At 43.3% G+C, this 12,781-nt stretch overlaps 2 protein-coding genes across 4 annotated transcripts; both read right to left on the bottom strand.

Moving 5' to 3' along the window:
- Window positions 1–1,294: 1,294 nt before the first annotated feature.
- LOC129582700 (uncharacterized) lies at window positions 1,295–7,718 on the bottom strand. The gene is made up of 6 exons (XM_055474293.1): window positions 7,468–7,718; window positions 4,403–4,536; window positions 4,105–4,266; window positions 3,949–4,025; window positions 3,202–3,338; window positions 1,295–1,917 (listed from the first exon to the last, which is right to left on the bottom strand). The coding sequence occupies exons 2-6, from the start codon at window positions 4,510–4,512 to the stop codon at window positions 1,513–1,515; spliced, it is 891 nt and encodes a 296-aa protein (XP_055330268.1). The 5' UTR covers window positions 4,513–4,536; window positions 7,468–7,718; the 3' UTR covers window positions 1,295–1,512.
- Window positions 7,719–9,846: 2,128 nt separating this feature from the next.
- LOC129582740 (mitogen-activated protein kinase kinase kinase A-like) lies at window positions 9,847–12,364 on the bottom strand. 3 transcript variants are annotated; one of them, XM_055474348.1, is made up of 3 exons: window positions 11,930–12,364; window positions 10,601–11,614; window positions 9,847–10,518 (listed from the first exon to the last, which is right to left on the bottom strand). In XM_055474348.1, the coding sequence occupies exons 1-3, from the start codon at window positions 12,264–12,266 to the stop codon at window positions 10,499–10,501; spliced, it is 1,371 nt and encodes a 456-aa protein (XP_055330323.1). In that variant the 5' UTR covers window positions 12,267–12,364; the 3' UTR covers window positions 9,847–10,498. The 3 variants fall into 3 exon arrangements, with proteins under 3 accessions (XP_055330323.1, XP_055330322.1, XP_055330325.1); XM_055474347.1 differs by having other exon boundaries at window positions 10,752–11,614; XM_055474350.1 differs by having other exon boundaries at window positions 10,859–11,614.
- Between the last annotated feature and the right edge of the window lie 417 nt (window positions 12,365–12,781).

Here is a 12,781-nt window from a genome sequence, read left to right as displayed (position 1 = left end):
TACGCTCTAACGCACACAATTAGAAACTGTTTCATTCATAATTTCATATGCGCGGAAATGTCGAATAGCGCCCAACAACAATTGCTACCCTCTCTTACCGGTTTTGTGCAACATCTTAACGCAGTGCTAACCTGCAAGCGTTTTCCTGAGCCGTGTCCGCGTCGCGATACTGCGGCATACGTATACGGGATGAGGTGGGTGTCAGCAGCGGATTGTGAGCAATATCGGCGTTCTCCGTACAGCAACAGTACTTGAGTACTCGACGGGTAGATCTGTACACCGATAGGTGAATCGCAGAGGTTGGCGTCAGACTCACGTCATTTTACCATCCACCAACGGTTTCCGTACTCGGACACCGAAATTAAATTTGACTGAATGTTGAGGACAGCACGGGTTCCGTTCAAGCACTGGGTTTCCTGGCCCAGACGGCAATGAATTGCTGATAATGATATTATGTTTAGAAACGTGTTTGGGTTTACTTAGAGATATCAACGGTTCCAAACGGTTCAAGATTTTGAAAAATCACCAAAAATGATTGGTCCATAAAGTATGGAGGGAAAAAATTCGACAAATAGCGTTGCAGCGCCGTAACTTAAATGCGGTTCGTAACTATGGAAAATCCCTGGTCGACTCCCCATGCGGTGTTCTTATTCGGTTACAGATCGGAACCGATTTTTTACGGAACCGGTTAAATCACGTTTACTAACGGTGTTCTATTTGCCCGTTATTGGTCTTAGTTTTGAATACCTTTCTTATATTGTTTACACAAACACAATCGTCACTTCGCCGGAAAAACCATACGGTTTGCGATGTAAATATGGATTTCCGGTAAGAATGTTAAAGCTGGTTGGTTTTGCAGACGTTGGCAGCCGGCTTCCAGTTCGTTGCATGCTTCCGCAAACGGCGATGGAGAACCGTCAATGATTAGGGTAATGGTCCAGGGCATACACGATGTTATTCTGCCCGCTTTTGACCAGTATCGTCTTCCGTTCCAGCCAGTCGGTAATTTAATTCAACTTACCGTAATTTTTTCGGTGCCACTGTTTGCAGGGCAGTAACAGAGTCCAAAATTTAACATTCTAAAAACAATTCTCTTACATACTGTGTTTGGAAGATCTCTTATAATATATTGCGCTCCTGCGTTTATCAAAGCTTTACCAGCACAACTTTGAATTGTGATGCCTCTCTGGAAACTTTTTTGAAAGTTTTTTATGGATGCCGCCAATATTACCGTTGAGTATCGTAAAGATTAACTATGTAAGACAAATTAAAGGCACAAATTACAGAATAATCGTACTGAATCTTCTTGTTAACCAGCGTTTGCCACATTAGAAAGAGCCGCACCACGCATAAACCTACTTGTTCGTACAACTTGCAAATTTTACGAAATAAACAATCATTATTAACGCCAACCATCAACAAGAAGCCGAGTAATATAGTATTATTATAACATACGAAGAATGCCTATACAGTAATACATAACACCATTGAATACACAAAACCAGAAATTAATTAATAGCCTCCATATTCATAATAGAACTCTCGTCTATTTCCACCCGATGTACAAATACTGTCATACTGTCCCGTTCCACCAATCTTCCCCCCAATCAGCCGGCGATCGTGCGGCGAAGGAGGCGTGGGCAACTGGCGATGGTGTACCTCGCCGGTGGAATTGCGATGATTCCGCGCTGAGTTCTGTGGATAATTCGTCGTTGTGGTATTACCGGAATTCTGATTGAAATCCCGCACTGTATCGTTACCGCCAAGATACAACTGCTGTAGCTGCGTGGTACGGCGGTTATTCGGAGAGGGGGCACGATGGTCCCTGACCGGCGGCCGGTGCAGGTTGACCTCGGAATAACTGGCACGCCGCTGTTCCGTTCGCATCTTCGGGCGCTGCGTGGAATCCGTTAAAATCTGCAAATGTTAACACGGATTATGTCTAATGTGTTCGCCGCCATGTTCTGTTCTTGTTACAGCTTGCCATATGAGTGAAGAATGACTGTGCAAATTTATCAGAAGCCGGCAATCCTATTTCTAAACTGCATCATTCATATTTCACGGAAACCACCAACCTAAAAATTTAACGAAGGAAATCAAGGACTTCCGGTGCTTGAAGCAGTGACAACCGCCCAGTGTGGCAGCGTCGAGCTCTTTCCTTGAAAATTTCGAACAGTTTAACTTCTTTCCGTCTCAAATGTTTGTACAAAAAAAATTTTTCTGCTGAGATTTATTAAACAATCTTTCTACTGCCTTTGCTAAAATCTAAAGCGAAGTTACATCGTTTTAAGCCCCGGTGGCGCAAAACCAGTCAAACTGCCTTCACGATATACAGAAATATGCAACGTAAGCCGAACGTAAAACAGGGCAGTCTAAACGCCGACTAAACTGAGCCTGGGATTCGATGCGTTCCTGGTTTATGGAATCGCAATAATAGCTGCTTGGGTGACCCCACATTACATAGCTAAAGGCTCCCACGAAAGTGCTGCATAAGCCATTCGAGCGCCGCTTCCGTGTTAACCAAGGTCAATGCAGTTAATTTGTTGCCGTGGCAAATAATGATCCCGGGTGCAATCAACCCCGGTTCGTCGTAAACCGGGCTATTCGTATTCGCTAACTTCACGTTTGGGGAAATGGGAAAAGTTGTAAAATATTTATACATTCCGCGTTGATTAGAATTCATTGCCACTGCGGACGCTCGCTCGCGAGCCCAGCATCGTTAAATCAATCAGGAAATTAGTTTAGCTTTACTGAGAATAAAATCTGCCGCCTATTAATCGATCGCAGCCGTCGCGCGTCTCTTCATGACCACAACAAATTGTGTGGGTTTAATTTAGCGGAAACGTCAGAAATAATGTCTTTCCCGGTTATCGTTCTATCCAATCATGACACTGTTGTATGACGGGATACAATAGGCGCACATCAAAAAATTCATCATGCAGATCAAGACGCGCAATTTGCATTTTATTAGAATGTGACCTTTTACGATGGAAGCTTGCAGCGCAGATTGCCGCAAGAGGCTTTAATGGCTAATCCCGGTATTTTTGTACAAGTAAATGTAATTGCCTGATGTGTGCTCATCACGCAAGCGCTGCTCATTCTGGTTAACACGCCAAGCCAATCATCTCTTGCAGCGCTGGAGAGCGCTGTAATAAGCCGGCGGTAATTGGCAATTACCGTATAGACGCGCGCGCATCTTACCCGGTAGCGGCCGGCCGTTGAATTGCTGGATGCGGCGGTAGTGGCGTCCACTCCAGTGAAGGCCGGATGGTAATTAGCGTTGGACTGGGAATCACTGCGGCCTCGGGGCCGATGCCGGCTGGCCATGAAGTCGAATTCTGCAAAGGACGGTAACAGGAAATATTATGGCGTTTTGCTCATGATTCGCCGCATCCTGTCATTTGCCATTTTTAGCTTATAACAGTAAGTGAGCGGGTAGCATCGTGATGACCTTTTTTTAAAAGCAAGCTTTCATGCAAATATGAGACAAATTTTCTTATTCATTTTATTAAGTAACTTGTCAAAAATTGGATTGCTATTTTTAGCTGATAGAAGAAAGCGCGTCGGAAAACATCTTGGTGACCTTTCTTAAAAGACGCTTTTATGCAAATATGGAACGGAGTTTCGTTATTCATTTTATCAAAACAGCTTGTCGCAATCGGTCTTGTGTTTACTGTGGGCGCGCTGTGAGTTTGATACGTAAATATTATGCAATCGATTTTCGATGATCGGTTCTTATAATACTAAGCCAAGAAAAATCTGCCTGGTGCATAATTATTGTAATCTTCAAATTCCTGTGATAAATTGTTAGGACCAAAAATACAAACACAAAAACTGTTACAAGAACGACATAAAGTTTTTATATAAAACACATAAAGAAGAAAGTATATTTAATAAAACCGACACGCTTCAAAGTAGAAGCAGTGTATGGCGCAACTTATTACTTACCGTCATCGGTGCTGTTTAAGGCTTGTTCCTCCTCCGCCATTAGTTTCAGCTGATGGGCAATCCGGCGTTGAGCAAGACTACAAAGATCGTTAAACAAATATTTTCCCCGTGTTCCCCGCCGTTGAAAAGGTCAGCGCATGCATAATGCCGCCTTACCTCGTCGGAGAAGGTTGGGGACTGCGGCGCGACGGACTAATGGAGCCCCCGCTCGTTATATAGCGAATATCTTCCTGGCTGCGCGATGTCTGCTGCTGCTGGCCGATATATCCATTCCCCGTGTTTAAGTAGCGCTGTGATTCTTCCCGCTGTGAGCCTTTCCTGTGGGGAAGATTGCTCTTATATAGTCAGATCTTGCCGGGGAAAGAGTGCGCAATGGGTAATCAATGTTTAATGATCAATGTCATCACGGTAATGAGAAGTCGGCGAAATCTGCGAGCACGGTACATGGACTGACCTTTGGATGGAGGAACGGTTGGGATTGGTGCGCGATGTGTATGTTGGGATATTTCCCGTGGAGCTCTGCGATGTGTAGTAGCGCACACTGGGCTCCATGAGGTCACGCATTCAAGAAACTGTTTAATTATGAATCTACAACAAATCAGATATTAACGTTATTATTTCTTTCTTCTGGCCGACGTCATTAATTAAATAGCAAAAATAACTCAACAACAAGTGGACTTAACAACACATTAATACTCTGCGAATTTTACTGCATACAACAAGAGACAAGAGAAAGAGACAACAAGTGTGTCTGAATCACTCAGCGCGATTTTGCCCTATCTTATTATTAATATTATTGAAGCGCATGTGTAATGTTTATGTGACTAATTTTGGAATCCATAAATAAACTAGTTGATCGGTTTATCGACGATCTTACATGAGCGGAAATTTGTGCCACAAATTTCCTCTCTTTTACACCGGCCTCGTCTGCGTGCATCTGCCGTTACGAGTCTTACGACTACCAATGTATCTGTACCGATAAAATTGTTCGTACGTATTACGCCTGAATATTTTCTACTAGTTTTAAAATGCTCAAAGCATGGTGAGCGCTTAAACTAGGAAACACGCTTATAATGAAAAATGGTAAATTATATATCTGTAGTAGCCAATAACATTTGCAAAAAAAGAAAATATTTATTTTTGCAATAACGTTTGCAAAAGCAAATATTTTATCTGTACAAATCGGCATTCAGTACACAGTAGGGCTAAAAACGTTGAAAATGGCCAGCATATGCGCGGCTCGGAAATTTTTTGATAAATTTAACAAACACTCTGCAACAGGAGTACAAACACTGCAGATAAATAAATATTTGTTGGATCGGTACTGGGTTCGAACAAAGAATTAGCTTTATGGGCAAAATATCCATTAAAATTAGGCAGTATACACTTTTCTAGCCGTTCAATGTGTGATGATCAAACTGGGCCATAGAATTACAAAATTATTCTTCGATGCTTTATCATCATGAAATAATAAAATAAAATACACGAATGAAATAAATCAGACTGAGAAAATCAAATCACGAAACAAATAAAATTTTGATCAATATTATGTATAACAGACAGTGCATATACACAGGGAATTCATTATGTAAACCGTAATACTTATTATTGTATTCTCATGTGACCTTTTTCTTTATGATTTTATTACGACATTAGCATATTCAGGATGATGAGCCCGGAATCAATATCCGGTCAAAAAATAACTCTCAATTTCTGTTCCGCGTGCAGTATCCTGGATCCCCGCTGTGTGCAGCACTCAGCGCGGCGCTGGCCATAAATCTCTGGTTTATTGAGTTTCTCCCGCTGTGCCATGATCGTCTTCCCGCGTGATCACCATCGCCAGCCATATACATATATCATCATGGAGAATTATTCCTCTCTGTTTATTTAACGATTTATATAAATTCCCCATATGCAAATTGACAGATACACTGATGGTTCTAAACCGTGAAAAATATTTAAATGCCTATCATGGGACCATTGTATACATACATTTATCGGTATATACGCAAGCCGGCGTATGGGTAATTAGACAACGAGACTTTGTCTTGCAAGTGGCACTCGGGGATGCCGGCCACAAGTGGCACTCCACGGGCAAACGCGCGCGGCCCTTGTTCAACAAAAGATAATGCGCCCCGATGAAAATTGTGCGAATGCCGGCAGATGCTCAATGCGTATGCGTCAGCAGTTTATACACCCTCTAAACGCCCATTAGCTGCTTCATCACCGTAAACAGTTCAATGCACTAAACACTGTAAATAAAAATTATTTTTTCCTCCTCGTCAAGTTATGGTACAGTGTATACTGTCCACTTGACAAGCCGCAGCAGTGGCTTTTTTTCCCGGGTGTCCCACTTGTAAAGCCGGGTATAATCTAATAATCACCGACTGATCAGTTGTCTATGCGTAAATTGAGCGGAAAATCTCATTTGCCGGGTTTTCTACAGCACAGTGCTGTGTAAATTTCTTGATGGTAACGGAAGGAACCCGTGTTTGTGTGTATGCTGGAGAGTCTCCCATCGGATGTGACATGCATAAATTAACCAGCGGACTGGTCCGCGTCAACCTAATCAATTATCCATACAACGGCCGGGAGATGTCCTTGGTGCGCGCGCGCAATCACACTAATGAAGACAAACGCTAAACTGGGACCCTGTAGTGGCAGCAGCGGAAGCGCGTACCACAATTACGCGGGTCTATTCAACTACTGTTGAACAATCACACCATTACGTGTGCCAGTTGGAATTATAACTTATTCATTTCCGCTGATGCTGTGTTGTGCTGTGTCACTGTATATCAGCTGAACTTGAATGTCAAGCTTTGTTTTTCAGTCTGCCGCTCGGAATTATAAATTTAGAAATAGGCGAAAAAGCACAACAACAGCGACTGCGAATCTTTGACCTATAACAATAAAAATGTAGTACGACAAAAAATGTTAAAAGCAAAAAATATAAAAAGGAATAAACAGAAAAAATAAAAAGCAAAAATCCAAAAACAAAAGTTTTTTTCCAAAAACAGTAGAACATACATACGTATAAACGAACATTCGCTAAAAAATTTATGCTTAACTTCCAACAGTTTAAAACAGCTGTTGAACATTTAGGGCAAGATGCGCATATATACATGCGCATGCTGTTGCATAACTTATTCTTTTTATTGCTTTAATAAACGACGCTCAAAAAGTGTTTTGACACATTCCAGTTAAAGTACTGTAATCGCTTTGGAAATTTGAATGGCGTTTGTATTCAATAGACACGCAGCACGCCAGCTTCCGGTAATAACGGTATCTGCCATACGTTTGTCCCAAGCAACCTACCCGTAGTACTTACTAAAAGAATTATTAACGAGCATATTTGCCAATTTGTCATATAATCCCGTGCATAAATAACGCAATAGACATAATTATTAATTTTAATGCTCATATGCTTTGTTCTGCTAGCTTTACCGAAACATCATACTACGCAATTATACATGAAGATAATAATTCGAAAAGCCGGGGTGAAACAATAATTCCACGTACCGTGTATCTGTTATGTATATATTGATCCCTGTCAGAAGATCAGACCACACCACAACATAATCCAGGCATCAAACATCATTCAGCCGGCAATTCTTGCCACGGCCAATAAACCTTTCGACGGTTGGCTTTAAATAATCGCCGCTGCCGCTCAACAACAACCGACCGCCGCCAACAATCAACCAGTCGCGGGCATATATATATCGGCAATCGGGCCTGAACGGGCTTTATATTGCCCTTTACGCTGTGCCATCCATCCGGAAAGAGTGTGTGGTGCGCGTGTGCATCTTCCTCGGTCTGTGCCGCGTTTTCTACCCCGGAAACGCACAGCAAACGGCAATTGCACTGTGCACCGTGTACGGACGCTCTAACGGAGCACGACCAACCGGTGACGTCAACCGAGTGCGCGCGCGCGCCTGATTGTTGTCAGCTTGGGCCCGATTTGACAATAAACAGACCCCGCGGCCACAACCGGCATCTCCTGCTTTTTATTAGCGGAGACGCTGCTGCCGCTTTATGACCACGTTCGCATTACAACCGGCATCGTTTTACTGGTTAAAATAAATTCTCTTGATTTTAACGCCGGTTGTGCTGTAAAGCTTTATGTTGCGTTTCCGGATGGCGGACAAGTTGTAAAAGAGAAAAGGTCAACTGTCGCTAACCTGCTCGAATTTCGTCCAATCACGCGATATTGTTTTGGCAACGAATCGTGAACTTGTATGCTAAGACATGTGGACTTTGAATGCCAGAAAAATCGCCTAATTGTCAGTAAATGGAAATACAGTGATTGATTTGAAAAGGGCGCTAATTAACCGTAGCTAATTTTCTCAAATTTCGTCGAATCGCATGATGTTGTTTTCGGCTTTGAATATACAGTAGAAAATTTTTCAGTGAGACATGTGGATATTGATTGTTAGAAAAGGAGCTTAATTGTCGCTAAATGAAAAAGCACTGATCGATTAATAAAACGTCGGGAATGTTTAGTTAAAGTTAAGCGGGACGCTAAACGCTCTAATGGAATTGTTATTTCTCATAACACCAGCCCGTGCGCGCTAGCGTACAAAGTGGCTGTTGAGCCGGGCAATTTGTCTGCTTCTTCATTATCTACACTGAACATTCAGACACATAGCTGCCAGTCACAATAATCCCCGGCTGAAAAAAAATGTCAGACTGCCCGATTATTTTTCCTGCAGATTCACATATGTACCATCGATCGTGTGTTGTGGTTCTGCACGCTATAACGGTCCGCTTGAGATTCGCGCGGGGGATTATGCCGGGTAGATTGTGGTTAAGCTGCCTGTGCAATGGCTGTCTTCAGTCTTGACAAGCCCAAGAAAAGGGGAATGGGACGCGATCGGCGCAGCAGTAGCATAATATCGATAAATGATTTGCACCGTTCGAGAGGATGTTCATGATGGATGGAGCGGAAATGAATGATTATTTTACAATTGATCGGACACGCTGCTATTGGACAGACACGCCACGGCCGGGTTTCAATTACAGTTTGTTGTGGGTACTGCACCGTAACTGCACGGGTTCTGATGTTGGCTCAATATCATGGGGGCGCGGAGAACGCCTCTTAATTACCGCAACTCATCCACATTGGATTTTTTGCGGGTGAAATACTGCACTTGTGGTTTGGCGGTAACGAAGTACAGATGTGCCGCTATCAGATAATAAAAAGTCGGAATTGTAGTTATTACGTGGTCCGGGTTTTATTTTCATTAATACCTACCCTAACATCTAACCTTAGAAAGACATCTGTGTCTTCCGTTCTTGAACTTGTTTATCATTACACATGTATACATAGACATATCTACTCTGTATATGTACTAAGAAAGTGTGTCGGTACATACTGGTAGTATGACACTAGTATCATATTATTAGAGTGCATACGCGCGCACTCCTAAACACGTTCGTGAATTGTTCTATCACTTCTGTGGACGAATGATAATATCATTATTTTCATGTTCAGTTAATTTAGGTCCGTACGAGTACTTTGGCATGCAACCGTTTGTGCGCATAAGGTCCGGTAGAAGAGTTATGAGTGAACCAATACGGTCTCACTCATACCTCTTCAACCGGACCTTGACAATGAAAGTAGCTAGCTATCTGTCAAATTTTGCACGAAGACGTACGTAACTATGAACATTGCTTGCACACCAAACCAAGCTTTTGGCATGTTTTCAAATTTTAAGATGGATTTCAGAAACCTGAGGTCATTTTAGCATTTGCAAAAATGGTGGAATTTCGGTCAATTTGCAAATTAAAAAACGTGTGAAAAGTACCAGCATGTTGAGATCTGTAATTGTGGCTTTTGTTTCCGTCGTTTTTGTTTTTTCTTCAGAGAGCTTTCAAAACTTTCGCATATTATTCACTGAAATAAACAGTCGGTAAAAATATATAAGAAAAACGATCTTTCTTATCGCAAGCACTAAAGCTGACTAAACAAGCGCCAATTAATCAGCCAAGGCCATATCAAACGACAGTACCCTCCCGCTATCATTTGCCAGAGCGTTGTTTCGCTCGTGAAATGTCTTATTCTGCTCAGCGAATGCTCCCTGTATAGTGCTTTGGCTTTCCTGAGTAAAGAGACGCGCAACGGCAGCAGACCCTCTTTGCAGGGTATTACTGATAGCGCTCAAGCGCAAGGGTTGGTAGTGTCCGGCAGCATGCCCCAGAATTGTCGACTTCATTTTCGTAATGCTGCTAGTAAAGAAAAACTGTCCGGCTTCCTTTGAGCCGTCGATCAATGGAGACGAAGATTGTGGTGGTTCTGCCAGCCCTTCGTTCGCATTCTGCTGCCACGGCACATTTTCTTGAGCGTTTCGGTGGACGGCCGAATCCGTACCATAAAGATGAACATCCTGACCTTTTTCATAAACTGGAGTAGTTGAACCAAAATTCGAGCTTGGTACTGGCAGACTGGACAAAGATGACGACAAACGCTGTGTCGGTAAAGTTAGCAAGTGTCCATTGCTGTTGAAGTCTGAATGCTTGGTACCTGCCTTCATTCTTGCCAGACAGTGGCTCACTAAAGATCCACGACGACCGCTATAAAAATCAGTACTGTGTTGTCGAGTCAACTTGGCACCCTTTTTTACAGTGAGTCGTATCCGCTTAGCGTATAACTCACTGTACGAAAAGGCGCCAAGTTGACTCGACAACACTTGACTCGACAACACAGTATGCTGTGAAACCGGATGGTCAGAATGTGCTGAACTCTTCAGTTTGTCGACACAGTGGCTGACGAATGAGCGGCCACGATCACTGTGAGCTCGTCGTACCGTAACAACTGGCGGGGATGACAATTTAACTGCACCAGGATCTTGGAGGGAATTTTGGACTGCACTGTTATCAAAAGCAGAATTTGTTGGAAAGAAGGATAACTCACTCATCTCGTGGTGTATGGTGGGAAGAATAGCATCCGTACTGGTTGTATGGAGTAAAAACGAGTGCCGGAATTTGCAGTTCTCTGGTATGCCCGTAATTTCAGCCGAATGAGTCGACACCAACTGTGTCGCTGCTTCGAATAGCATGCTCTTTAAAACACCAGCAGATGGTCTTTCCTTGCTTTCGATAACAAAACATTTCTGTATCACGCCAGAAAATACGAGAGGAACTTTGTCGCTGACGAGCGGCACATAACCGTCGATGATTTTCCCTGCGATCATACTGGCGCTCGTATGTTGTGATAGTGATACATAATCGGGTACCACGGTCGCCGTATTGTGCAGGACCCGCTCGGCGATGCCGTAGCACTCGTCAGCCAAATCGTGGGTGATGCAGCCTAGACTCCAGATGTCCGTCTTCCGTCCCGGCACGTCCTCGGTAACCAGTGAGAATTTCCTGAGCATTTCGGGTGACATGTACATGATGGTACCACGCAGATGCTCGATGTCGGAGGACGTGGTGACGGTGCGCTGCATTTGGACGAGATCATCCAGATCCCCGATCATCATTTGGTGGTGGTGGTTATTGCGGTACTTGACGAGGACATTACCCGGTTTTAGGTCGCCATGGATGATGTGGTTCTGGTCCAGAAACCTGACACCTTCCGAAATCTGTGCTCCGTAACAGATGACCGTTGATGGATGCAGAACAGGGCCGTCCTTTTTGTGTTTCTTTAACAATGAAACCAGGTCTCCGCCTAAACCAAATTCAAAGTTTAAAGCAGACATTCCGGTCAACAGCATTTTCAGCTTGTGGACGATAGACACGATGCCGCATTGAAACACTGCAGACATTTTCCTACGAAAACATTTGGCTACGAGATGTCATATTTCTGGACTGCGCGAAAGCCAAAGCCCTAGTGCAAGCACACCTACGGTAATAAATGATATCATGTACCGGGTCACTTCTCTGAAGATTTAGCAATAATTTAGTGCAGAGCTAATGGTTTGATTTTCAAAACAACATGATAGTCTTTAGTGTGTGAGACCATAATACATAATTACCAATTTACCATTGCAAAAATCCATCATGAATTCAATAGCTGGTGCACCGATACCCCGGAAAATGGAGACTTTATGGTAGTTGACCAGATGATCGTGTTTGAACGCCAACATTTTTTCCCAACGCCGCATCAGACTGAACCAGCTGTTGACCCCGCCGAACAATTCCGGCTCGCTGTCCAAATGGCTGACCTTTACTGCGACATGGTGGTCTTCGGCTGCAAAATCCCCGCGTTCCGTAATTCTTGCGCGATACACCACGCCAAAAGTTCCTCGAGCGAGATAGCATGTATGGTCGTAGTAGTACTGACAGTTACTGCCTAATGACTTGCTGTCGAAGGGGTCCATGAGGAAAACACGGGTAAGTCTCAAGCCGAAGGTTCACTGCGTTCTCTTTGTGCTTGTGGCACCTTGCAAAGCCGCACGAACTACGGGCAACGTCAACGAGCAAGCTATACCGGCATGGTATGCTTAATCAACGCGGATTTCCGCCAGAATAGATGTCAAAGTAACGTTGCTATCAAAAATGCGGAAAGAACCCGGTCTCAGTCATCAGCTGTGATAAGCAACAGGCGATAAACTTGTCCTATTACGCTGTCGTGCCACTTTACAAAGCGCAGTCTTTTCCTGAAGCTGATCTAAACCAGCAGCCACATCTAATCAACAGCAAACAATTTTCATTGAGTTAATCAACCGTGCCAGTTTCCCGTGAGGTATTGGACAAATACCGCTTAACCGCGATACGGCAACTGACAAACTATAATTTACTCGAAGAAACATTTTGTTGGTGTTTGTTTTACGAGTGAAGTTATATTAATGAATTCGCACATTCATAGTATGTCATCGGTTTTTTTTTCATATTT

The sequence above is a fragment of the Paramacrobiotus metropolitanus genome, unplaced genomic scaffold, assembly GCF_019649055.1.
Source record: "Paramacrobiotus metropolitanus isolate TYO unplaced genomic scaffold, Prichtersi_v1.0 Parri_scaffold0000008, whole genome shotgun sequence".
Lineage (NCBI taxonomy): Eukaryota > Metazoa > Tardigrada > Eutardigrada > Parachela > Macrobiotidae > Paramacrobiotus > Paramacrobiotus metropolitanus.
Note: the sequence above shows the minus strand (reverse complement) of the source record. Positions and strands in the feature narration are given on the sequence as shown.